Source organism: Microcaecilia unicolor, chromosome 1 (assembly GCF_901765095.1).
Source record: "Microcaecilia unicolor chromosome 1, aMicUni1.1, whole genome shotgun sequence".
Taxonomy (NCBI): domain Eukaryota; kingdom Metazoa; phylum Chordata; class Amphibia; order Gymnophiona; family Siphonopidae; genus Microcaecilia; species Microcaecilia unicolor.
The window spans coordinates 699,112,600-699,139,359 of record NC_044031.1 but is presented as its reverse complement, the minus strand read 5'-3'; the positions used below and the strand labels follow the sequence as shown (position 1 = coordinate 699,139,359).

The following is a 26,760-nucleotide window of genomic DNA, read 5'->3' as shown; positions in this document are numbered from 1 at the left end:
CCACCCTGCAAATCCCCTACCCTGTCTTCCCGCCGGAAAGCTAGGCTCCTGAGTGATTAATGCCTTGGTGGATAATATTCTCGTTCCTCTCAACTTATCCCTTTGTGACCCCCAAATCTTTAACAAATGGATGATGAATGGATTCCTCGTTATAAGTTTATAAGTTTTAACAGGTATGGAAGCCCATAATACTCCCTTTAAAGAGTATCCCTTTACAAAATACTGTTCCAACCTTATTAATGCTGTCTCATCTCCCCCACTCCAATCCGTCATAAATTTTAATTGAGCCGCCTCATAATACCATAGTAAATTGGGAACACCTCTACCCCCTAGATCCACTGCTCTCCACATGATCTTCCTAGAAAGTCTGGCCCCCTTCCCTCCCCAAATAAACCGGAATATTTCAGATTGTAATCTAAATATCTCTCCCTTCGGGACTAAGATTGGCAAGGTTTGAAAAAAGAATAATAGCCGAGGGAGCAGATTCATTTTTATTGCTGCTATCCTGCCCCACCATGATAGCCAGCCATGTTTCCATTTACTTAGATCTCTCCGTAATTCTCTAAACAGTGGGATATAATTCAGTAAGTATAATTGAGACAAATCCCTCGGTATCTGAATTCCCAAATACCGAAAGTGCCCTGCTGCTTTTTTAAATGAGTAAGACTCCAGCAAACGACTTTGAATAACTTTATGTCATCAACAAATTTAATTACCTCGCTAGTTACTGTCGGCAGTATTCTATAACCCATGCGTGTAATTGACAGATGTGGCCCCGACCCGCCCATGTCCCTTCCAGGTTTACATCCCCCTTGGAGTTGTGTGCTCGGGAACACAACTTATAGAATGCTAAGAGCAGTTACATGCCTAATTGCTAATTAATGCCAATTATAGTCAATAATTTGTTGTTAAAGCCAAATTATCATCTAAATCTATTGTTACACTCAGAACTGTCCTTATTCTATAAGGTACAAGCACAAATTTGTGCACTAGTTGGAAATGTGGGTGTGTAACTTTCTAGAATTAGGGGGATAGCGGTGTTGAATATATGTATTTATAAACAGTGCAGTCAAGTTTAAAAATCCACCAACTCAAACCAGGTACCAGGTCAGCAGCACCTCTGCTTGCTGGCTGCCTTAAAAGCCAAAACACATCCAGTCTCCTTTAACTAGAGGAAAAATGATCAGTCTGAATTTTTCTTTAAGCAGGTAATGATCAAGGTACCTGAGATTGAAGGGCGGGCATAAATTTCCTATCTTATCTAGAATGTTTTAAGCAACAGTATGTTTTTTTTTTTTTAATTTTCATGAAGTCTTTATTAATACTTAAAACACAGATTTAAATACATAGCGCATCGTATACAGCATAGTGCATTTCAAATGTACATAACCAATTTATGGTATTGTGGATGTCAAATAATACAACACATGGTAGGATTCTCACTGAAGCAACAGTATGTTTTAAGCCTGTAAAAAAGCTGCCTTTATTAATTCTTGAAGTGCATTTCTCTAGTTTGGCCAGCATGTGGTGCATGTTATCAAAGAACTGACCTTTCCCTTCTTTAGTTAACACAGATAAAGGAAATGCCTGTAGTAATGTAACCAGCCTTTTTTTTTTTAATGTTGTGTTCTGGGCTCTGATTGGCCTGGAGTTTGAAGCCAACTAGCAGTTACTGGTTTTGAGTTCAGTCTTAGCCTGGAAGAAAAGAGAGCAGGATCTCTTTGCTGAGGCTCTGTAAACAAGCAGTTATATGTCCTGATCTTCCCATGTACTTTGTAGAAAGTAAACAAATGTTTAGTTAGTTTTATAATTGATCCATATTTCAGTTACCTGCTATTGTTTGCTGATTGCACTTTTTTTGTTTTACTGTTCAAGTTCTGACAAACATTTTCAGTTTGTTGACTCTGCTTGTCTGAACTGATAAAGAATCCTGGTGGTTTATGTGTTGGGACTGAGTGCTTTCTGGGAACTGTGGGACCACTGGGAGTATGGCCTCCAGTAACACAGAAATCACTGGGGTTAATTTGAGATCGGGAGACTCGCTCAGAGGCAGTTGTGACCCAGTCAGTGGGAGAAGGGTGCTAGTGTAGAGCACAAGCGGCAGATGCTGGCGGACCTGGCTAGGTGTTTTGTGACAGAATGAAAAAATATCTTGAATAGATCTACTGATTCTTCTTCTGAGGTGGGAGAGGTTCTATGGCATTGGCTTGGAGGAGTAGGCCATCTCCTCCTGCAGCAGAACTGTCCTGCAGCAGTATTTCCCAAATCAGTTCTAGGGTACCCCCTTGCCAGTCAGATTTTCAGGATACCTTTCATACTTATTCATTGTGGATATCCTGAAAATCTGACTAGCAAAAGGGTACTCCAGGACTGACTTGGGAAACACTGTCCTGTAAGTTAACTGTGTATTTCTTAATATGAAAGCCATTTAACATTTGGGTGCATTTTCAAGCCTGTAGCAAGTCCAAAACACAGTAACTCTTAACAAATGGGAGACATGTTATGCCAGAACACAGAACAAAATTGTGTGAATTTAATCAAATAAATCAGTTTTTTGGCCTTTTCTCATATTTATATTCTCAACAGTTACTGTGTTTGGGCTTTTCAGGGCAGTAGAGAGGTACCCACATCCCTAAGCCATTGGATATAGTTTGGTACAGTTCAGTTCTCTCTTTCTCTGCACATATTCAACAGACTGCTAAAACCTGCTATTTCTTTCTCTAAAATATCACCAAAATTCATCCTTTCCTTTCTGAGCACGCTACCAAAACACTTACCAACACACTTATCAACTCTCGCTTAGACTATTGCAACTTGCTTCTCACAGGTCTCCCACTAAGCCATCTTTCTCCCCTTCAATCTGTTCAAAATTCTGCTGCACGACTTATATACTGCCAGTGTTGCTATGCTCATATTAGCCTTCTCCTCGAGTCACTTTATTGGCTCCCTAATCGTTTCCACATACTGACTTACAAGTGCATTCACTCTGCAGCTCCTCAGTACCTCTCCACTCTTATCTCTCCCTAGATTCCTCCCCAGGGACTCCGTTCATTGGGTAAATCTCTCTTATCTGTACTCTTTTCTTCCACTGCCAACTCCAGATTCCATTCCTTTTCTTGTTGCACCATATGCCTGGAATAGACTTCCTGAGCTAGTACGTCAAGCTCCATCTCTGGCTGTCTTTAAATGCAGGCTAAAAGCCAACCTTTTTGATGCTGCTTTTAACTCCTAACCCCTATTCACTTGTACAGTACCCTTGTATATTTTATCTTTCCCATCTTATTTATTCTCTTATCCCTTACTTACCTGTTTGTCCTGAGATTGTAAGCTCTTTTAAGCAGGGACTGTTTCTTCATGTTCAAGTGTACAGCGCTTCATATGTCTAGTAATGTCTAGTAATAGTAGTAGTAGGTGTATGGTTCTTATCAATGCCTGAAGCTCGCAAACTATCAAATTCTTTGATTAGGATTTATTAGCCACCTTTATGAAGAGATTCACCTAAGGCTGTGTTTAGCAGGTACAGGTTAACATAAAACTAACACACCCTCAACTAACAAATCTGAGGCTCACAAAAAAAGTGAATGCTACTTCATTTCTTTCAGTCATGCGCCTTCTATCGTATGAAGGACATGATGCACAGTACAAAGAATGTTTGTAAGTTTATGTTTATTCCCAATCTTGATACCCTGCAATTCAAAATTTAATCAGAGCAGTTTACAACAGAGTAAATAACATATAAATAAAAAAAATGGAGAAGTAGTGCATTGCCGTCTCCCTCCGTAGTGCCAGAGCTCACCAAACTAGGCAAATGCCTGCTCAAAGAAATAAGTTATTAAAGCTGCATTGAATCTACATAGTTTCCATGGGGAGATAATTGGAAAGAGAATTCCACAGCAAAAATACAAATGGCAGAATCATAGGTAGATGCCAATGAAGCATGAAAGAAATCACTAGAGATCTGTCAAAAGTGGAGTGGAGCAGACAACAGGTAGACTGGGGGATCAAGGCATTAGAAAGCAAGAAGGGATGACCCACTCATGACTTTACACACAATGGTAAGATTATAAACATTATTCTATAGCTGATAGGAAATTCTCACATCTGACCCCAAAAGTAAATCAGTCCAACGGTTCCTGCCATACCTTTTCAGCCTGATCCCAGATCTCTATTTCACCAAGAAAATTCTCAGGTCTTGTGGAAAGATGGAGTTGGAAAGTAAAACCAAACACAGCATAAACTGCCTGCAGGAACTGAAGACAGCCTTTAATCTCCTCTTCAATCTGCAATGCAACAGAAGGAAATGATTCAATAGGCTACATTCAGTAGTAAACAATTGGACATGTGTCCTCGCAAAGCCATAACCAAAAACCAAGAAACACAGTCCGAGACCAAGAAAATGTGACAGAAAGATACAGAAACATTTCCCATCGGTGTGGGTGCTACAGGCTTGATAAAAAACAAAAACAAAAAACCCCCACTTCCAAGCATACCTGGATAGGTTGCCTATACATGTAGCATCTTATGAACTCCATAAAGAAGCTCTTTAGCACAATTTTAAACTAAAGTGAGTGTTAGCAGTAAATTTGAGAAACTGAGATCATACTCCACAACTGTGGCTTAGGAGCAAGGTTCATTCCTGTCATGGTAAGCACAAATCTAACCCATTTGGGGAAACTGTCCCGATGCAAACCATAACCCTGAATGGAAGAACTTGAGAGCAGTGCTGATCTTTTTGTGGCCGTGACCCCGTGATCACAGCCAAATAAAAGTGAGAGAGGTGAAGAATAATAATGCAACTATGGAGAAGCCACTGAGATCACAACCCAAATATGGGTTTTGTGTCCTCACTTGGCGTCCTGACCTATAGTTTGTGAAGCTCTGCTTATGAATCTGTCAGAAATGCAAAGCTACAAATCATTGAGAGGAAAAAGATTTAACACTGGGGTTATCACCACCATCATAAAGAAAGAATTGGCAAAAACATCTGACCCCCCCCCCCCCCAATGATCTACATGAAACAGCTGGCCACTGCCAATAAGTATTGTAGTACTTGTATAATTTACAGAATCTTATTTTCTGTTCCAAATTCTTCCTGAGATCCACTAATTGCAAATATCTAAAAATTCTACATAATCTTTTTTTTTTTTTAAAATAAAACTCTATAGTCTTTATAATAAAAAATTAGTTTATTTATATGACTTACAGGTCTCCACGAATTATTTGGTTTTACCTACAATATTTTGGTCTTTCTCCCATTGGAATTACTAATTCTTCTCACAATCTGGTAACAAACCTCTCTTAATCTGACTGCTGAAACCATTGCAAAATGCTTATTGCTTAACATTCCACTACTTATGCACATGTCCATATAGCTTCATTTTGCACACTTTTTCTCTACCTGTTCCATAGTGCAAAAGATATGAGCATCATCTTGCTGGAAGCGCCTAACTCGGGTCAATCCACTCAAAGTCCCAGACAGTTCATTACGATGGAGGACACCAAAGTCTGCAAATCGAACAGGCAGTTCCCTCCATGACCGTGGGCGATGAGCAAACATTAAACTGTAAGATATAAAAATTCATAGACAATAAATTAAGGTAATTTATTCTTCATATAATATTCATAAAGGGGGTCTTTACAAAGGTGCTGTAGCATTTTTAGCATGTGCTAATGATTAGTGCGCACTAAATGCTAGAGATGCCCATAGGAATATATGGGTGTCTCTAGCGTTTAGCATATGCTTATTTTTAGCGCGTGCTAAAAACGCTAGTGTACCTTTGTAAAAGGCCCACACAATGCATTACATTTCTGGACAGTAACAGTCCAACACAAAACAGAGAATTTGAATCAATCCACTCAGGTTTCTAATAGATTAAAAAAAGAACCTACCAAGCAACAACAAAAAAAAAAAAACTTTAGACAATTCAGTTGGTAATTAAAGCAATCACAGTAAGGGGGGGGGGGGGGGGGATGCACTCTGTATCATCTCCTGAATGAATATGAACATTAAAAGCAAGGGCCTATTATCAAGCTGCGCTAGCGGCTCCCAGTGCAGTAATGTTGACAAAGTCCATTCATTTTGAACTGGCTCTGCTGGCATTGCTGCGTGGGAACCGCTAGCACAGCTTAATAAAAGAGGCCCTAAGAGAATTATTTACACATTTCCATTATTAATGTCTACGAGAATGTGGTAAAGGCGGTTAGCTTAGCGGAGTTTAAAAAAGATCCCACTATTTCTGGGATAAGCAGTATAAAATGTTTTGTACATTTTTGGGATCTTGCCAGGTATTTGTGACCTGGAGGATGCTGGGCTCGATGGATCTTTGGTCTTTCCTAGTATGGCAATACTTATGTACTTAAGTGGGTGTTGCTATGCCACTATCAGAACACTGAAAGCATCAGACTGATGCATATAACAAAAACACACTATAAATAGTTCAAGTGATCCGAGAAGATTTTTTTTCTTCAAGGAGATTTGTTTAAAAAAAAAAAAAAACAGAAAAAAAAATACTTATATCAATTTTGAAAAGCTAGAAGCCATGCTCTGAGAAAATAAAACCCAGGATAAAGCCCAAAATTGAAACTGCCAAAAAAAAAAAAAAAAATCAAAGGCAACCTTATAAAACAACGCATGTGTACGTTTCTACATTTATATGAAAGAAAATACATCTTCAAAACCAACAAAAGGTCATCCAGACTGCAATACATTTGCATCTTTCTAGAATGCACCACCATTTTGGATACGGAAAATGGCTTCTTGTCTCCTGGTAAATACTTTTTTTTTTCCGCCTTTGAGATTTTATAGCAGCCAATCTCTGCTCACCTTAACCAGGTGTTCCCAAACCTATCCCAATGAAATAGAATAGAAAGAATGGGATATATACACCAGCATCATTCATAACTTTTTAAAACTTAATATAATGGAATATATATAGTTGCAGAACCCAGCAGGAAGGAAGTACGTATAATCAATGTTTTTCCAACTGTAAAGCCCATTGTACATGGAGAAAATAGCATTTTATAAAGCCGAATGGATGATGAGAGATGTATCCATAAGCCATATCAGATTATCCAAACAGGAAAGCAATTAAAACCTGAAATGAAACCTGTTAAAATAATCATCATGAGCTCAGGGAACATATTCAGTTTAGAGTAAGGCAAAAGTACAAACCAATGTCCTGGGCAGTTCATGGGCTTAAGTGCAAAAGTCTCCTTCTCAACACTGAAAGAGAACATGTTCTCGCTGTAATGCTGCCAGTGGCCCGAGACTTCCCACAGCTTGCTATTATATATGTTAGGAGTAGATACTTCAGTAAAATTACGTCTGCAATATTCATCCTGTAAACAAAACATATTCATTACAATGGTGGCATTCCTCAAAACACTGACTATGCATGCTGCTAGCCAACTGTACTTTACAGATACTAACTGAAGTTGAAATGGTCCAGTTACTTAATGGTTAAAGCAGGAAAGTTCCTCCTAAACCCAGAGTCCTTGGCTTCAACTCCAAAAACTCTTTTCTTCTTCTTTGAGTAATTCTAGATAAATCTGGAAATATCTACACTTTAGATCCTAGGAAAAGAGTATTTATATGACGGAAGTACAATCTAAGAACATTGTTCCGATCAGGCTCTAAGGCAAACATCACCAACATAGTTGTTCTTTCAGAAATAACTTCCAACGAGCTTTCAAGAAATTCTGTTAGATTTAAATCAGGTTGTGGTTGGCAAGGGCGGGGGGGGGGGGGGGGGGGGGGGGGGAGGGGGGGGGTGCGAAGGGACGTAGGGAATAATGGTCAATATAAATGATAGGATCACTATTAAGGTAGCACTCAGCTACTTGGAAGCTGAATGGATGCAATTTACAATTGTTAAATAGTTCTATGTTATGTAACTAAGGGAATGCTGATCCCCAAATGAAAGAAGGAGGGAGTAATTTCCTAGAGAAGGGAAGGGCATAGGAGGGCCAGATGGGGAGAAAACGGGGATATTTGATGACTACTTTACTAGCCAATCTTTGTTTGGTTTGTTAAATGATATGCTAATCGATTTGTGTATAACGTGTTAGTTGCCTGTCTACCTGATTTTGTCATCAATAAAAAACTATTAAACCTTAAATCAGGTTGTGGAACATTTGTTGATCTTCCCATTCCGGTTATATATTGAGCCTTCACCACTGGTGGAAAACCATCGGGAGAAATGCCCAATATTTCTCTGAAATACTTCTTTAACATTTCCATGGGCGGTATAAGAGGAGATTTAGGAAAGTTTAATATGCGTATATTATTTCTTCTGACCTGATTCTCTAGGTATTCAATCTTACGTTCTTGGAAGTTATTATTTTTTATTATCGCCACAATAAGATCTTTCGAAGTTGTTACCTCATTCTCCAGAGCTTCTACTTTGGTGGTTTGTTCCTCTATCTGACCAGTCAATCGGTTCTGAGTTTGTTTAACCTCCGTTATATCTCCACGGAGGGAGCCTGAAAGCTGTTGTAGAGTTTTGGTCATTCCCTGAATCGCGTTCCATAGAACTTCTAAAGTGATTACAGCAGGCCTTGTTGTTTTGCCCTCTCCTCCGGTCAGACTATGCTGTGATGTTACCGGCTGTGCAAAAAAGCTCGCCTGTCTCCCTTGTTGAGTTGGTAGCACCGGGGTCGATATGGCTGCGGGGCCTCCACCTTCAGCTAACGAAATGTCACCACTTTCGGATGCTTCCACTTGCTGTAACCCCGCTACCTCCAATTCTCTTCCCGGCCTCGGAGGAGGTGTAATCACAGGAGGGCTAAGCGTCACTTCCTCTACACTTTGGTCCAGATTGTCTTTTGACCCTCTCATAGTGTTCCCTTGCGCTCCCGGCGTCTGCAACCCGAACTCCTCCAGAGTCCTCTGTCGCATGGAAGGGGCATTCACCTGGCTCGTGGAGGTAAGCGAAACGGCTTTGCCCTTCCTCTTCCCCATTTCTGGTAAAGAGCCTATCCAGGAGATAGATTCCTCCTGTGAGTCAGGAGCTGCCAGAACGCACTTCAGCTCAAGTCACCATCTTGGATCGCCAGCAACCCACTGTCATATTTCTTGATCCTCCCGAGTGTCCTGCTGATCATCAGCTTGAGGGTAAGGGTGGGGGGAAAGGAAGGTGATGCTTTGGCCATGGCTGAACAATGTGTTGAAATCTTGAGATCCTCTCTTCCTTCACTTGCTGAAGAATTTGTTGCACTTGAATTGCAACCTGGTCGCCCAAGGTCTCCACTATGCTGTGAAAAATGGCTGAACTCAATTCCCATTCCCCATGATCCAACAAGGCCTGGCTGAGGAAAATCAGCCTGAATGTTCACCTCCACTATGTGGGCCACCAACAGCCATGTGAGTTTCATTTTGCCCAATCGAATAGACAGTTTGCTTCCTGCACGACGACCAAACCACTCTTGATGTAAGCCATGGCCAGTGCATTGTTGGACAGGACTTGCACCACTTTGCCCCACAGTAGAGGGAGAAAATGAAACAAAGTCAACCTGCTGTTCCTGATATTAAGCTTCTTTAGGGTCTACATCGCCTCCCTGGGAGAGCAGATCCAGAGCTACCTGTCCTATTGGGCCCCCAGCCATAGAAACTTGCACTGAATATGATCACTATCCAAACTGAGGGATCCAGCTCCATCCCCTTCAGTTTTCTGATGGAAAGGCAATAGAGGCTCCTCCAAGCCTGGGGTGTGAGAGGGAAATGAGACAAGAAATTCCTGGGACTGCAGAAACCACTGGGATAATATTGCCTTCTAGAAAGGCTGCATGACACTCTTTGTAGTCTTGGGCATGCCACCTAATCCTCCACTGCCTCAGGTACGAACTGTGGACAGAGAAATGGGAAATACCTACTGTACTTGAACATAACTTGCCTTGAACTACCACTGGAAAAGTATGAGCTAAATATTAAATAAGACTGGAATTGATGGCAATGTCCTGAAATTGTTTAATTGATTCTTGACAAAAAGATCTTATACACTATGACAGGGAGGTGAGCTGTCACATGAATGGAATAACATTTGTGGTGTTCTACAAGGTCCCCAGTTTTATTTAATGTCTATCTTCAAAGTCTGAGACCTATCTTGACTGAGGCTGTTTTTTTAAATTTACAGTTATGCTGATGAAATTTCTGTCATTATACCTGTAACTTCTACTCTGACTTAGAAGCTACTTAAGATGCAGAATTGCTTAGACCTAATTAGCTACTGGATGTGTAAATTTAAGCTTAAACTTAATACAGATAAAACCAAATTCATACTATTTGACAATAACCCAGCTACTAACTTAGATCACATTTTCATTAACCAAATTAAATAAAATGTTAACATGAAAGTGTCTGATCCAGGTAAACTCCTACAATTTTAGTTACAGAACAGACAGGATATTTAAAGTTTGTTTTTTGTGTATGAGGAGACCAGGGATAATTAGAAAATGTTTTGACACAGAACAATTTAGATCATTAATACAGGTCTTACTTCTTTCTAAATTAGACTACTGTAACTTGAATTATTTGGGTTCATCAAAGCAGTTAAATTCAAAAAACGCAAACTATTCAAAATATTGCAGTTAGATTGATTTTCTCCTTGCAGAAATTTGATAGAATTTCTAGCTATTATTTGAAGCTGCACTAGCTACCGATACAAGCTAGAATCTATTTTAAATTATGCTGTATGTTATTTAAAATTTTATCAGGCGTTTGTCCCAATTATTTAGTCTCTCTAAATGAATTTGGGAGATTCAATAGGCTTCAGAGAATTTTTTATTTTTCTTACTTTGCTTTATCTTCCATTAAGGGAATAAGGTGAGTTCCCATCTATGATGTTACTTGCTGTACAATCTACTAAAATTTGGAAGTGGGCATCTCCATATTTTGATCAGTTTTCTAGTTATGTGTTTAGGAAAAATCTGAAAACACTATTCTTCAGGAGATTTTTAGATTCACTTTAATGCTTAAGATGATTAGACAACATGTATAATGGAAATTGCTAGAATATATATATCACTAGTAAAAAAGGACCGTTTCTCACACAAATGAAACGAGCGCTAGAAAGGTTTATATCCCACGTTTTCCCACTTAGCTGCAGGCTCAATGTGGCTTACACAATACCGTAAAGCTCCGGTTCAGTAATACAGGTACATAATGAAGTAAAAAGCATGATAAGAAACATAAGTATAAGCTACAAAAAATGAAGAGGGGGGAGGAATAAAAGTCTAGATAGATTATCCTCCAAGTTCCAGCTTGGCCCCCTCCCTTCCCCCCAGTCATCCAAGTTCAAGGCCCCCCCGTGTCCTCCGAGTTCCAGGTCTCTCTCCCTCCCCTCTCTCTCCTCAGATTTCCAGGCCCCGCCCTCCCTCTCCTCCGAGTTCCAGGCCCCCTCCCTCAGAGTTCCAGCCTGGCCCCCTCCCTCCCCCCTCTCCCTCTCATCCGAGTTCCCGGTCCCCCTCCCTCCCTCTCTCTCCTCCGAGTTCCAGGCCCCCCTCCCTCCCTCTCCTCCAAGTTCCAGGCCCCCCTCCCTCCCTCTCCGAGTTCCAGGCCCCCCTCCCTCCCTCTCCGAGTGCTAGCCCGACCTGCGCTGCCCACCCTCTTCTCCCAGTCCTTTGCCTGCTCCTCGCCTTCCTGCGTGCCGCCCAGAATTTAAAAGTTCTTACCACGGGGTCCAGCAGCAGAAGTGAAAGGCGAGCAGGCACAGCGCTTCAGCCTGCCTTCCCTTCTCTCTCAGCTCTGCCTCTGGTCCCACCCTCATTTCCTGCTTCCGCAAGGGTGGGACCAGAGGCACAGCTGAGAAGGGAAGGCAGGCTGAAGCGCTGAGCCTGCTCGCCTTTCACTGCTGCCGCTGGACCCCAAGGTAAAAACTTTTAAATTCTGGGTGGCACACAGAAAGGCGAGGAGCAGGCAAAGGACTGGGAGAAGAGGGCGGGCAGCGCAGGTTGGCTGGCTGGTGCTGGCTTCCGTTTGTAACATCCCTCCTGACATCAGCTCGCCTCCAGCGTTCCCTTCCCTCTCATTGTTCCGCCCTCTGACGTCATTACGTTTTGACACGAGGGCGGACCAATGGGAATTGATGTTACGAACCCAGGCATCCAGATGTAGAACATTGGAGGTGCAAATTATTATATAGGATGTTGTATTTCTGTACACTGCTTAGCTTATTTTTGATAAGATTGTAACCTTCCCAAGGATTTGACTTGGCTTTTCTCTTACTGTAAACTGCTCAGAATCCATATTCCATATGGTTTAAGAGCAGTATATAAGCCTTATATACAGTAGAGTAATAAATATGAGCCCTAGCCCACAGAATCTATTCCAGAGTTAACACCATAGAACCTAGACGCTGAAGACAATGCAAGGTTGTTTGACAACCTATGAGAAAGTAGATTCCTGGCCTGAAACTGAAGCTTGTCTAAGCTCTCTTGGGTCATGAAGACCTGGTCCATCTGAGTATCAAACTGAGGGGCCCTTTTACTAAGGTGCGCTGAAAAATGGCTTGCGGTAGAGTAGACTTGTGTTTTGGGCACGCACAGTTTCTGTTTTCAGCGCACCTGCAAAAAATGTTTTATACTTTTGCCGAAAATGGACGTGCGACAAAATGAAAATTACCAGGCGTCCATTTTGGGTCGAAGACCTTACCGCCAGCCATTGACTTTAGCAGTAAAGTCTCATGCGGTATGCAGGCGGTAATGACCTACCAACATCAAATGCCACTTGGTGCGCGCCCAATACGCACGTCCGAAAATAAAAACTATTTTTCAGATGAGCACCAAAAATGAAATTACTGCAAGAGCCATGCAGTAGCCGGGCGGCAACTATTTCGGCGTGCGTAGATGCTTACATAGCTTAGTAAAAGGGACCCTGAGCCAGTATGTCTGCTCTTCTTGTAATTCACTACCTGATCCACTTCAGGAGCTCCACAATTCTGGACATGGCTGACACAGTCTTCTGCTCTGACTTGGCCCACACCAGTCAATCATCCATGTTCGGATGAATCAAAATGCCCTCTCAATGCAGGAAGGTATGAACCATAACTGTTACTTTGGAGAATATTTGGGGAATAGTGGCCAGCCCAACTAGCTACGACCCAAATTGAACATGTTGGCACAAATCACAGAACTGCAGAAACCTCTGGTCCACTGGACAGACTGGGATATGGAAGCAGGCTTACAATAGGTCCAGGGAAAACAGAACTCCCCTTTCCACATTTGAACAAAAGGACCTGTAACAGCTGACCCCCCTTGAGGTTGAGAATGGACCTGAACAACCTGTCCTTCTTTGGGACCATGAAATAAATGGATTATCAGGAATATGACATCCAAGACCAGTTAAACTCTACAACAACCATTTTATCTTGGAAGAACAAGAAGATAGAATAAAGGCATTGGGAATGGATAAGGACAACTCTAGGGTGTACCCATTGTGAATAATATCCATAATCCAAGAGTCTGTGGTGATGTGGGTCCACTCCTGATAAAACCACAAGAGGTAAGTCCCCCCCCACCAGTAGCACCTCAAAGATGACCCAAAGAATCTCACTGGGCAGACAAGCTACCCCCAAGGTTCTGGTAACTATTCTGCTTCTGTGTCCTCCAAAATAGCTGACCCTGACCCATGAAACAGATAAATCCACCACCACCAGCCATCATCTCCTGGACTGGAAATGCCTGGCATTTCTAATCACAGTTCTTCATGCTCCTTGAGGTCACATGTGACTGATCAGCAACTCCTGGGGACTGGATTCTCCCAAGACTTTCACCAGCTTCTCAAGTTCTTTCCCAGATAGAAAATGGCCTTCAAACAGTAGTTTGCTAATGCATGCCTTAAAGGCATATCTGCTGGCCAGTGGTGCAGCCATAAACCTTTGTGCTGTGACCACACATGCAACAGAACAGGCCAAGAGATGAACTAAGTCGTAGACAGTATCCATTAAAAAAAGCTGACTCCGACTCTAAATGCGCTACCTTTATACTCTCAGGAAGCTGCTGGATTCAGTGCGTGACACAGCCTCAACAGATTGATCATTTGACCACCCAGATTGAGGAAGGGGAACTTATTTTCGGGAGGGACCCTGACACCTTAAAAAGGTTATTCCTGTCCACTGTGGGTAGAACTTGACCAGGGTCTTAGTCCTTCTGAGGCCCACATGAGAAATCTTCCATTCAACAAAGATCACGTGGTGGAGGGCCTTGTGCAGCAGACATAACTTGGCAGGTTTCCTTAATCCCTCTACAATTGGATCTCCATCCAGGGGTTCCTCACACACCACCTCTAAAATTGTAATGACATCCAATACCTGTGCAATGAGTGTAATGAGGAATGAAAATTCCTCCTTCCAAAATAAATGAAGCACTGAAGAGTCTTTATTTATTACATTTGTATCCCACATTTTCCCACCTATTTGCAGGCTCAATGTGGCTTACATAGTACCGTACAGGCGAGCGCCAATATCAGTATGAACAAATACAGAGTGATGTTGTAGTAAAGTACAGTTCATGTGTTACAGACACATTCGGGATTCGTAAGGGTGAAGAGTTAAGTTATGTCCAGTACGAGATTTGGTTTCATTGTGTTGCAGGGTTAAGTCATTTAAGTTGGATCGTTAGGGTATGCCTTTTTGAACAAGTTAGTGTTTAGTAATTTCCGGAATTTTAGGTGGTTGTTTGCTGTTTTCGCGGTGCTTGGTAATGCGTTCCATAGTTGTGTGCTTATACAGGAAAAGCTGGATCAGTAGGTTGATTTGTATTTGAGTCCTTTGCAGCTTGGATGGTGGAGATTTAGGTATGTTCGTGTTGATCTTGATGTGTTTCTGGTTGATAGGTCTGAGGTCTGTCATGTATCCCGGGGCATCTCTGTAGATGATTTTATGAACCATGGTGCAGATTTTGAATGCAATGCGTTCTTTGATTGGCAGCCAGTGCAGTTTTTCTCGTAGGGGTTTGGGGCTTTCGAATCTTGTTTTTCCAAATATAAGCCTGGCTGCTGTGTTTTGAGCAGTTTGGAGTTTCTTTAGGATTTGTTCTTCGCATCCCACGTAGATTCCAAGGGTACTGAAAACTCAAACATCAAATTGCTGATCGGCTGCTAGTAATCTGTAACCTGTCGTTAAAGTCATCTGTACTACCTGAAGGTTGGAGGGTGGCCAATGGTTCCAGGGGTGATCCAGGAAATTACAGACCAGTAAGCCCGACGTCAATGCCAAGTAAAATAGTGGAAACTATTATAAAGAATAAAATTATGGAACACATAGATAAATATAGTTTAATGGGACAGAGTCAGCATGGTTTCAGCCAAGGGAAGTCTTGTCCAACTAATTTGTTTCATTTCTTTAAAGAACTGAACAAACATGTGGATGAAGGTGAGCCGGTTGATGCAGTGTACCTATATTTTCAGAACGCTTTTGACAAAGTTCCTCATGAGAGACTCCTGAGAAAATGAAAGCGTCATAGAATAGGAGGCAATGCTGTGTTGTGGATTAGGAATTGGTTATTAGACAAAAACAGAGGGTAGGGTTAAACGGCCATTTCTCTCAATGGAGGAGGGTGAAAAGTAGAGTGCCACAGGGATCTGTACTGGGACCGGTGCTATTTAACATATTTATAAATGATCTGGAAATTGGAACGATGAGTGAGGTGATTAAATTTGCAGATGACACAGAACTATTCAAGTTTGTTAAAACACATGCAGACTGTGAAAAACTGCAGGAAGACCAGACATCCAAATGGCTGATGAAATTTAATGTAGACAAATGCAAAGTGATGCACATTGGGAAGAATAATCCGATTCGTAGTTACCTGATGCTAGGGTGCACCTTGGAGGGCAGCACAAAAGAAAAAGATCTAGGTGTTGTTGTAGACAATATGCTGAAATCTTATGCCCAGAGTGCAGAGGTGACCAAAAAAGCAAGAAGGATGCTAGGAATTATTAGGAAAGTGAGGTAAATAAGACCGAGAATACTATAATGCCTCTGAAACACTCATGGTGTGACCTGGAGTATTGCGTTCAGTTCTGGTCACCATATCTCAAAAAAGATATAGCAGAATTAGAAAGCACTAACTAGCCTGAACAGCACCAAGGGCAACACACACAAAACACCGGAGTCTCAGGGAAAGGAAACTACTGTCTTACATCATCAAACCAAATAAGGAGCACTAAAAGTACCTTGACCTCCTCAACTCTCAACCACAAGTTTCTAAGCATGGAAGCCAGAGGAAAAGCCCACCAGCCCATACCAAAAGAGAATTAAAAGGGGTCACTTCCACACTTGACTTCCTTGGAAGACCTGGCACTTGCTCAACCAAAAGAGTCAGACTGCTGCCTTGGGAGCATCGGGACACATTCATCTAAGGGCACAGGGGACTGCTACAGGAGGCTCAGCAGTTCCCTCAACCAGGAGAGACAGCCTGCAGGCCCAATCCAGCTAAACCAGTACAGGATGTGCCACCATTTGCTGGAGACAGAGAATACTTGGGTATAACCTGAACAGCACCTTATATGGTGGTGTTACTGCAAAGCTGTGCTCTCTGTCTCCATCTGCTGACAAGGTGGCATGAACTCATAAGTTTGGACTGGTCTAGCAGGATGAAGAAGCTCCTTTACTCAGGATGGTAAAGAACCCAAGAGGAAGACAATACATACTTTCCTTGCTTACAGAGCAATATCCGACAAGCAGTCACACTTCTACAGCTGGGAACTGGGATGCACCCTTGCATTGTAGATGGGAATACCTGGGCCAATTGCTCTTTATCTGTTGTCAGGTGCTATATTACTGTGGAAGTAATCCAGAGTACATATAAAAAGGACTGCATCGAAGGTTTAGGCACATTAAGAAGCATATTAGGTCCAGGGTGACAGTCTGTATCAAGTGTGAAAATGTTTGATATTTGCTAAGTGATTTTGATATTTTACAGGCCTTACCAAAAAAAGCTCCATTGCTTCCTTCTTTGATCTTATTCTAAGTCACTCTTTGTCCTAAAGTCCATACCTCCTATAATGCGAAGGGCAATTTCCAACAAACATTTGAATATATAATTAATTACACTCCCTCAAGTGGGCTAAAAGCATGCACAGAATTCCACAATGCACATAGTGTTTGTAGGCAGCGATTAGCGTATCTGGGTTTAAAAAAAATGTTTGGACAAATTCCTGGAGGAAAAGTCCATAGTCTGCTATTGAGACAGACATGGGAAGCAACTGTTTGTAGGATGGAGTGTTGCCACGATTTGGGTTTCTGCCAGGTACTTGTGACCTGGCTTGGTCACAGTTTGGAAAACAGTATACTGGGCTACACGGACCACTGGTATGACCCAGTATGGCTACTCTTATGTAGCCCTATTTAAGGAGAAGAGTTTCCAGGGACGTTTGTAGGCAGGGGAAGAATGAAATGCCTACAGACTGCATTTCTAATTCTATGTATGTGATTTTCTAAGAAAACAAGCTCCTATACAAAGAGAAGGTGCAAATGTCCATCAATACCAGTGATAACATGTAGGTTACTTTCACTTTGGAAGCTGATACTAACTTCATAGGCAAACAGCACCCATTAACTTTGTCCCAAAACCAATGGTTTTGACAGCTGCCTCATGAGCAATGTTTCCTCTAAGCCCAGGGTTCTCAACCCAATCTTCAGGACACACCTAGCCACTCAGGTTTTCAGGATACCTTCAATGACTATGCAAGAGATTTGAAACCCTCTGCTCAGTTTGCTGCAGCATCACAGAAAGCAAATAAAATGTTAGGTATTATTAAGGAATGAAAAATAAAAATGAAGATGTTATAATGACTTTGTATTGCTCCATGGTGTGACTGCACCTTGAATACTGTGTGCAATTCTGGTCACAGCATCTCAAAAAAAAGATATAGTGGAATTAGAAAAGAGGAAAGGCTAAAGCGGCTAGGGCTCTTCAGCTTGGAGAAAAGACGGCTGAGGGGAGGATATGATAGAGGTCTATAAAATAATGAGTGCAGTTGAACGGGTAGAAGTGAAGCATCTCTTTACGCTGTCCAAAAATACTAGGATTAGGGGGCATGCGATGAAGCTACAATGTAGGAAATGTAAAACAAATTGGAGAAAATGTTGCTTCACTCAACATGTAATTAAACTCTGGAATTCGTTACCGGAGAATGTGGTAAAGGTGGTTACAGAGAAGGGCAACGAAAATGATAAAGGGGATGGGACGACTTCCCTATGAGGAAAGGCTGAAATGGCTTGGGCTCTTTAGCTTGGAGAAAAGATGGCTGAGGGGAGAAATGATACAGGTACATAAAATACGGAGTGGAGTGGAGTGGAACGGGTAGACGTCAATAGCTTGTTTGCTCTTTCCAAAAATACTAGGACTAGGGAGCCTGCAATGAAGCTTACAAAGTAGTACATTTAAAAAGAATCAGAGAAAATATTTCTTCACTCAACATTTAATTAAACTCTGGAATTTGTTGCCAGAGAATGTGGTAACAGCAGTTAGCTTAGCGGGGTTTTTGAAAGGTTTGGATAGCTTCCTAAAAGAAAAGTCCATAAGCCATTATTAAAATGGACTTGGGAAAATCCACTATTTCTGGGATAAGCAGCATAAAATGTATTGTACTGTTTTGGGATCTTGCCAGGTACTTGTCACCTGGATTGGCCAATGTTGGAAACAGGGTACTGGGCTTGAAGGACCTTCGGTCTGTCCCAGTATGGCAACACTTATGTAAGAGGTTGCTCTGTGTGCACTATCGCCATTGTATGCAAATCAATATCATGCATATTCACTGTGGATATTCTGAAAACCTGACTAGCTGGGTGTGTCCTGAGGACTGGGTTAAGAACCTCTACATTATGATATTAAAAATATGTAAACTGATACTCCAGAAAAGCAAAAAAAGCTTAAAGATACCAGCATGAAGCAGAACACATACTGTCAATATAAATGTTTCAAAAAATCAAAAGATGACTTACCCTTATGAAGTTTACAAGGGTATTGTAAATGAAGGCACCTCTGGGAAGGAAAAAACAGCTCCCTGGACTCAAATCATGGAAGAAAAAAAGTTCTTGTTCCTGAAATTAAATTCAATTTCAGTCTAAGATATTTCCTTCAAGCTCTGCAGACACTGTAGAATCTCAGCACTGTGCGAAGTAAAGAAGGCTCTCAGGAGTCTTGAAAATCTTTAAGTGTCCCATCCAGTCTTAAGAGCGAGTGGGTAATAGTCATGAACAACCCAGCTTCCCTCATCTGAACCCAAATATATACATTCAACATTTCAAGGACATTTTATTTAAAATAAAGCTTGTACAAACATTAATTTTAAATAATATTTTCTGCTGCTGCAGAAGGTAGGACAGATTTTATATAACATACTGTATCAGGGGCACCATTCCACACAGGGAAGTGAGAACAAAGGAGAAATAACCCTATATATCTACTTTCTAACTAAAATAAACTACTTTTGTGCCTGGTCACAAACTGGTTGGGTAACGTGTAATTTATGTGCGGCAAACTTATCATAATCTGAAAGCTGTCCAGAACACCACTATCCACCAGGATTGTCAGCTGACTCCAGATGTGAAGAACATTCCTGCTTATATCTCGCTACATGCACATAAGTGTAGTTTTGCTTTCCAAAGAAAATGCAAAAGAAAAATCAGAGCTGCAATGGTGTAAACCTAGGACTGGATCAACTGCCCTGAAAATCTGGAACCCATTAGTAAAGCCCTCCCCCTCCTCTTCCCACCAAAATAATGCTGGCAACCATACCTACCCGTCCAATTTTCCTATGATCACGATTTCTAGCCTCTTCCTGAAATTTTTCCCATTCCTTCATCATTTTAGTATCAGGGAAAGAAATTCCATAGATTCGCTGCAGTGTCTCCATATTTGACCTGCCCTCCCAATACGTGGATGAATTCTGACATTAAAAAAACAAACCAACAAAAAAACATAACATTTACTTTTCTTTTCAGTTATAATTTCTACATACATTTGGGACAAACCACTACTGCACAAATAAGTAAAAAAAAACAAAAAACAATAGGAAAGCAGAAATTTAAGTCATACCTGATAATTTTCTTTTGATTAGTCCTTCCCACTATCCCGGAACCTAAGGAATAGTTCTGTACATCAACCAGCAGGTTCAGATAGAGAATTGAGCTGAGACATCTCTCTTGGCATCCAGTCCAGCTCCTCAGTACTTATGTAAACAAGGAGAAACTCAGAATAAACACAACAACCTTAAAGAACTCACTAAATTAACACTAACCAGATGAGCAAACATATGTTGACCTCTCACCTCTGGACAATTTGTAGACAATGAGAGATATACAGGAAGCACCATGCAAGGTGACAGTTGTTATTTGACCCACTTCACACCGACTAACATCTCAGAAAGTTCAGGTAGGCCTATGGACAAGTGGGAAGGTCCAATGGAAAGAAAATGATCAGATAAGACCTAATTTCTCCTTCCATTATGCAGCTTCCCACTATTCCAGAACATGTAGGATTGTTCAAAAACAATTCCTAGAGTGGGTGGGTTACTAGCACAGCCATCCTAAGAACCGAAGCCCCAAAATGTCCACCCTGTAGTGCTTGGCAAATGTATGTAGCTTCAACCATGTCACCATCTTGCAAATATCTGCTGGAGACAGTAAGGTAGTCTCCAACCAATGATGTTGCTGTATGCCTCATAGAACAAGGCCTGAGGAGCCTGCTTCCCCACAAGCGAATAAGCTGATGTGATAGTATCCTTCAGTCACCTAGAAATTGTGGGCTTGGACGGCATAAGGCAAAGTCTCTGTTTACCAAAAAGCACAAACAAGTTTGTACGATTTGCGAAACTCATTCGTGATTTCCACATAACTAATGAGGATTCTATGCACATCAAACGTCATGAAGTTTCAAGGAAAAATACTGAGACTCTTTGTCATTTCTGCAAAAGGACAGAAGCTGCACAGATTGATTGAGATGAAATGCTGATACCACTTTCAGAAGAAAGAAAGGAACCCCCCCTCCGAAGGGACACCATCTTGTAGTGGTGGAGGGGCTTCCGTGTTTTGATGACTCAGAGGGCTATGCTGAAGGGCTACCCATATCAGACAGGCCTCTGAGGAGAAACCAGATAAAGAGTGTCCCAAACTGGGAGATTGGTGAGATGGTGACCTGGAGTTCGTATGCCCAACTGCCGAGCTGCCTTCTGAGGTTCTGTCTTCTTTATGTAAATTTCCTCTCTGCAATTGCATTTTCCTTAACTGAGAGGAAGGGAACAACCGGCGGTCAGCCACTGATGGCCAGCGTTTTGTCCCCTGAGCAGCAAGTGCGGGTCCACTGCGCACTGAACTGCCCACAGATGAAAGGGTTAGCGAGTCCTTTGATTAGCGCCGGTGAAGGAGCATTGACGCTCTTGGACCTGGAAAAACTCCATCGCTCCCGAATTAGTCAACCACCATGTCCAAAGGAGTGGAGGAGTGAGTTAGAGGCATATGCTGAAATGGAGGACGTTTACAGCAGAACCCGAATCGGCGGAACCATTCCTAAACACCTCAAGAGAAATCATCTTGGAGTTTTTGGCTTCCGTGGAGGTTACATTGAATACCATCTGGAAGGTGCTTCGGGACCTGATGGAGGTAGTGAGTGACTTTGTTTCAGATATGATCTTATTGGAGAGTTGCATGGACAATTTGACTGAACCCTCTGAGAGTGAAAAGATTGATATGACAGAGAAGTTCTGTACAAGCAAGAAGTGGTTATGATCTTGAAAATGATAATGGACCTGAAACTTTGAATAATAGTTTTTGTGGATGATTAATGTCGAGATTATTGTTTTTCCCAGAGTTCCAGGTATGACTCCTAAAGTTTTCCTCAGAAATATTTCCTTAATTACTTTGAGGAGTGAAGCCTGTGAAAACTGGGATTGCTTTAATCAGTGGGATTTAAATTAGAGACTTGAGTATATGTATGGTTAAATAATTTCTGTTTTTTAAGGGAGAGAGAATGTAATCAGATGTATTGTTTCTAACTAAAACCTGGACAATGGGTATGTTCTCAATGAAATGAATTGACTATGGCCTTATTTGGTCTTGAGGAAGCCAACCAGATGATGAATGTGGAATAATGTATTAGATGAGTAATATCTGGGGATTATCAGGTTAATACCATGTTTTCTTTTATCTGTTTACTGCTTAATTGATCTCCTTGTCTTATTTCACTCTCCCTATTTGTCTTCACATTGTAGTCTAAGAAAGATAAAGATTGTATATAATCCATATATCTAGTTGGGATTGGTTTCTTCTTATATTGTATTAATGTGCAATCATCTCTGTATTACTGTTTGCAAGTGACCCTTGTAAAATGAAAAATTATAAATAAATGATTTAAAAAAAAAAGAAGAACAAAGAAAGGAACCGTGCGCGATCCTCGCCTTTGAAAAACAAAGAAAGGAATCCCAACAAGAGAGCCTGAAGTGCCAAAGCCCTATGTGCCGACAAAACAGCCACGAGAATGCTGTTTTTAGTGTAAGTTCTTTCAAACAGGCCTTTCAGAGTGGCTCAAAAGGTGTCTTAAGAGCACAAAGAACTAAATTAAGGTTCCACTCTGGGCATGGCACATGAAAGGGAGGCCGCAAGCGGCCTGCTCTCTGCAAGAATCAAATGATATCTGGGTCAGCCGCAAGAGATTCTGTAGTCAGTTCCAAGAACAGGCCAAGTCACAGCCTGAACTTTTAGAGAGTCCAAAACCAATCCTTTCTGAAGATCTGCCTGGAGAAATGCTAGGATGTAAGCAATCTGAGCAGAGAAGGGAGAAAGTCTGCGCTCAGAACACCAGCCCTTGAATGTCCTCCACACCCTCACATATGCCATGGATGTAGAGCGTTTCTGAACTTGAAACAAGGTAGCAATAACCAAATCCGAATAAACTTTTCGTCTCAACCAAGCCCTTTCATTGGCCAATCCATAAGACCAAAGGGGCATGGATCTTCCATGAGCACTGGACCTTGCTTCAGTAGGCCGTGCACCTATGAAAACAGAGGACCCCCATCTAGTAGTCAAATCAGGTCTGTGCACCACGGCCTTCGCAGCCAATCCAGAGCTACAAGAATTACATAAGCATCGCCATGCCAGGACAGACCAAGGATCCATCGAGCCGAGCACTCTGTCTCTGACAGCGGCCAAAAGAACAATTCCAGAAATAGTGGATTATTCCCACGTCCATTCAATAACATTCTATGGCCTTTTCCTCCAGGAAGCCGTCCAACCCTTTTTTAAAGTCCGCTAAGTCAATCGCCTTAATCACTTTTCCCGGCAACAAATTCCAGAGTCTAACTACGCGTTAAGTGAAGAAAAATTTCCTCCGATTCGTTTTAAATTTACTACACTGCAGCTTCATCGCATGCCTCCTTGTCCTAGTATTTTTGGAAAGCGTAAACAGACGCTCCACATCGACCCGTTCCATTCCACTCATTATCTTACAGACCTTTATCATATCTCCCCTCAGCCGCCTTTTCTCCAAGCTGAAGAGCCCCAGCCTCTTCAGCCTTTCCTCATAGGGAAGTCATCCCATCCCCTGTATCATCTTTGTTGCCCTTCTCTGCACCTTTTCTAATTCCACTATATCTTTTTTGAGGTGCGGTGACCAGAATTGAACACAATACTCGAGGTGCGGTAGCACCATGGAGCGATACAACAGCAGAATAATATCCTCATTTTTGTTTTCCATCCAGGTGACGCGTGAGGTCCGCCACTTTCGCACAATGCAGGCAAGTCACCAGGCGAGCCTCCCGTCCACCAGCCACCCAGCTATCTATATGCCTAATGATTGAATCACCAACCACAACAGCTGTCGTATCCTTTCCTTCCCGGGCAGTACCTGGAGACATATCCCTGGTGCTGCCCGGGAAGGAAAGGATACGACAGCTGGAAAAGGAGAGCTCCACAGGAAACAGGGGAGAGGTGAAGGGAAGAAAAGTAAATTCATGGGCCATCACAGACAGGGATCTGAAGGAAACCTCCAGATATGACTCTGCAGAATCAAGCCACCTGCAAAGCTCAACTGAGGACCAGCTGACCAACTGGACCAGGAACAAATCATTCAGAACCAGAGGTTGAAAAGTATGTCCATCCACCTGCTGGAGACAGAAAATACTGAGGAGCTGGGCTGGATGCCAAGAGAGTTGTGTCCATCAAACAGCAGATGGAGATGGAGAACTGAAAACTGAGCTGAGAAATAACTATCCCACAGGTTCTGGAATAGTGGCAAGCTACGTAATGAAAAATAAATGGCATGTGGCAGTACCATGTACAAGCAAATTTTCCCTTTTGAAAAATCACCCCAAGAAGAAGTGCCTGTCCTACATTGCTTTTTCTGCAGGTACTTCTCCCTTGAAAATAATGCCTACAGATTTGAATATATAAACATATGCACATAGATTTCCCTTCCTCAGGTCTGCCTACTTTTTACCTGGCTGAAATACACGTGTTGATCCCCACATGTGCTTTCAGCCAAGCAAGGGCTGGGCAACTTTTAAATAGTCAATTCATCTGGATAGATTGCTTTTGAAAAATGCCCTCTAAAAACAAGATGCACGACTCCACAAATAATTTGTAAGTGGTGTAAAGTTCAATATGCAAGATTGTATCCTTACCTTATATATTTTGAATGCCTTAATTTTGCCAGTATGCCTCACATGTGGGCCTTTACAAAGATCAATCAGGGGACCACACCTATAAAAAAATACCATACACATAGTAACATAGTAGATGACTGCAGATAAAGTTCTGCATGGTCCATCCAGTCTGCCCAAGAAGATAAACTTCTCGTATGGTATGACAATATATGCATGCTTGATCTTGAGATGCCCTTGCCATTTGCAGGGCACAGACCGTAGACGTCTGCCCTGCACTGGCTTAATTTTCAGCTACTGGAGTTGCCATTGAAGCTCGCCCCTGCCCAACCAGATCTATCTAGCCATAATCTGTACACAGACCACAGAAGTCTGTCCATTACCAGCCTTACTTCCCAACTACTGGATTTGCCACTTCAGCATGGCTAAGTTGCACTGATTCTGTTCTCTTCCCATATAGGAATACTTTGTGCTTAACTCACGTACTGTTTAATTCCATTACCATTTTCATCTCCACCACCTCCCACAGGAGGGCACTCCAGGCATCCACCACCCTCTCCAAGAAAAAAGTACATTGTAACATTACTCCTCAATAAAAACAAAAGCTGGGTGGGGAAAGGGGATATGGGGAGAGGAATGGAAGAAAGGTTATTTGAAACAGCAAGAACCTGCTGAGGTCCAATATTCAAATGTAGCTCTAGCACCAGAAACGGCTTAAGTGACACTGCACTTTTTTCAGTGTAAAAAAAAAAAAGGAAGGAAAACTAGGAATAAAGTTAAGGAACTGTTATTAATCTTGATATCAGCAACTAGAACAAATCAAGGCTTTCTAAAAGGCACCACTATTTTGAATAGCCTAGGAGGAGTGGCCTAGTGGTTAGGGTGGTGGACTTTGGTCCTGGGGAACTGAGGAACTGAGTTCGATTCCCGGCACAGGCAGCTCCTTGTGACTCTGGGCAAGTCACTTAACCCTTCATTGCCTGCCGCATTGAGCCTGCCATGAGTGGGAAAGCGCAGAGTACAAATGTAATTAAAAAAAAAAATACAAAAATAAGTAACAAGTGGAGCAAACAATAATTTAAAAGAAATCACATAAAAATAAAAAAAAAGTTTGCTACTACTCTGAATTAGAAGAAACTGTAATGGGCAAACTTCAAATCAATATTATTAAACAAAAGAAGCCTCAAAGCTCCCAAGACCGACTACGGCCTTAATTAAGCCTATTACTGACTCCAATGGAGTCCCACTATAATATCCTTGGCTTCACTTATACAAACCAGGAAAAAAAGGACAGTACCAAAAAACGCCACCTACTATGGAGAAAAACCCTCTGTCCACAAAAATTCTGGTCCTGTTTGCCTTTCTGTGGTATTGCTCAATCTTTTTTTTCTCCCTCTGTCTTTTACTGCATTGTCTTGGTCTGCAATAAGATCTATGCAGACGACATACAACTTCTGGTGCCTATAACTTATGAAAAGAGCTTCGATATGTTGAGGCTTTGTCTCCGTGACATTAATCAGTGGATGAGAGGCAACCATCTTTGTTTAAATATTTCAAAAACCCAAAGTTGAATTCTCTCATGACAATGCCCCTCTTATCAGTTAAGATATATACTGTTGAGGTTCCAGTTCTTAGGGAGATAAGAAATTTAGGAGTTCAACTTGAATCAACTTTCTATGAGACAAGTTTTTAGTGTACTTCGAAAGGTTTTTTTTTTAATAAATTGAGATTGTTGAGATGTATTAAGTCCTATGTCACTCCTGATAATTTTTGTAAGGTGGTTCAATCTATTGTCTACTCTATTATGGATTATTGCAATGGTCTCCTTGTTGGAGTTAAGAAAAACGCTAATCGATGCATTTCAGACTGCACAAAATTCAATTATTAGAGTTATTAGTAGAATTTCTCATTTCAGTCGTATTACTCCTATTTTAAAATTCCCTTAACTGGCTTTCTCTCTATGCCACAATAACCCCCCCCCCCCTCTTTACAAAGCTATGCTAGTGGCTGCCAAACAGCAATGACGACACAGCACATTCAAGGTGAATGGGCTGTGTCGGAATTACCACACTGGCAGCCACTAGCATGGCTTTGTAAACAGGGGCGTAAGATTTTACCAATCAACATGTGCACTGAGATCTTCTCAGAAGATGATGCTTGACGTGCCG

General features: G+C 41.7%; 1 protein-coding gene across 1 annotated transcript in view; it reads right to left on the bottom strand.

Moving 5' to 3' along the window:
- LOC115458765 (threonine--tRNA ligase 2, cytoplasmic-like) overlaps positions 1–26,760 on the bottom strand; it is a 91,381-nt gene that overhangs the window by 33,758 nt on the left and 30,863 nt on the right. Inside the window, exons 8-13 of the mRNA XM_030188579.1 lie at positions 24,614–24,692; positions 19,742–19,888; positions 18,942–19,040; positions 7,172–7,338; positions 5,399–5,561; positions 4,143–4,280 (exon numbers count right to left, since the gene is read on the bottom strand). Of these exons, the coding sequence (XP_030044439.1) occupies positions 4,143–4,280; positions 5,399–5,561; positions 7,172–7,338; positions 18,942–19,040; positions 19,742–19,888; positions 24,614–24,692 (793 nt within the window). The remainder of the gene's footprint in view (positions 1–4,142; positions 4,281–5,398; positions 5,562–7,171; positions 7,339–18,941; positions 19,041–19,741; positions 19,889–24,613; positions 24,693–26,760) is intronic.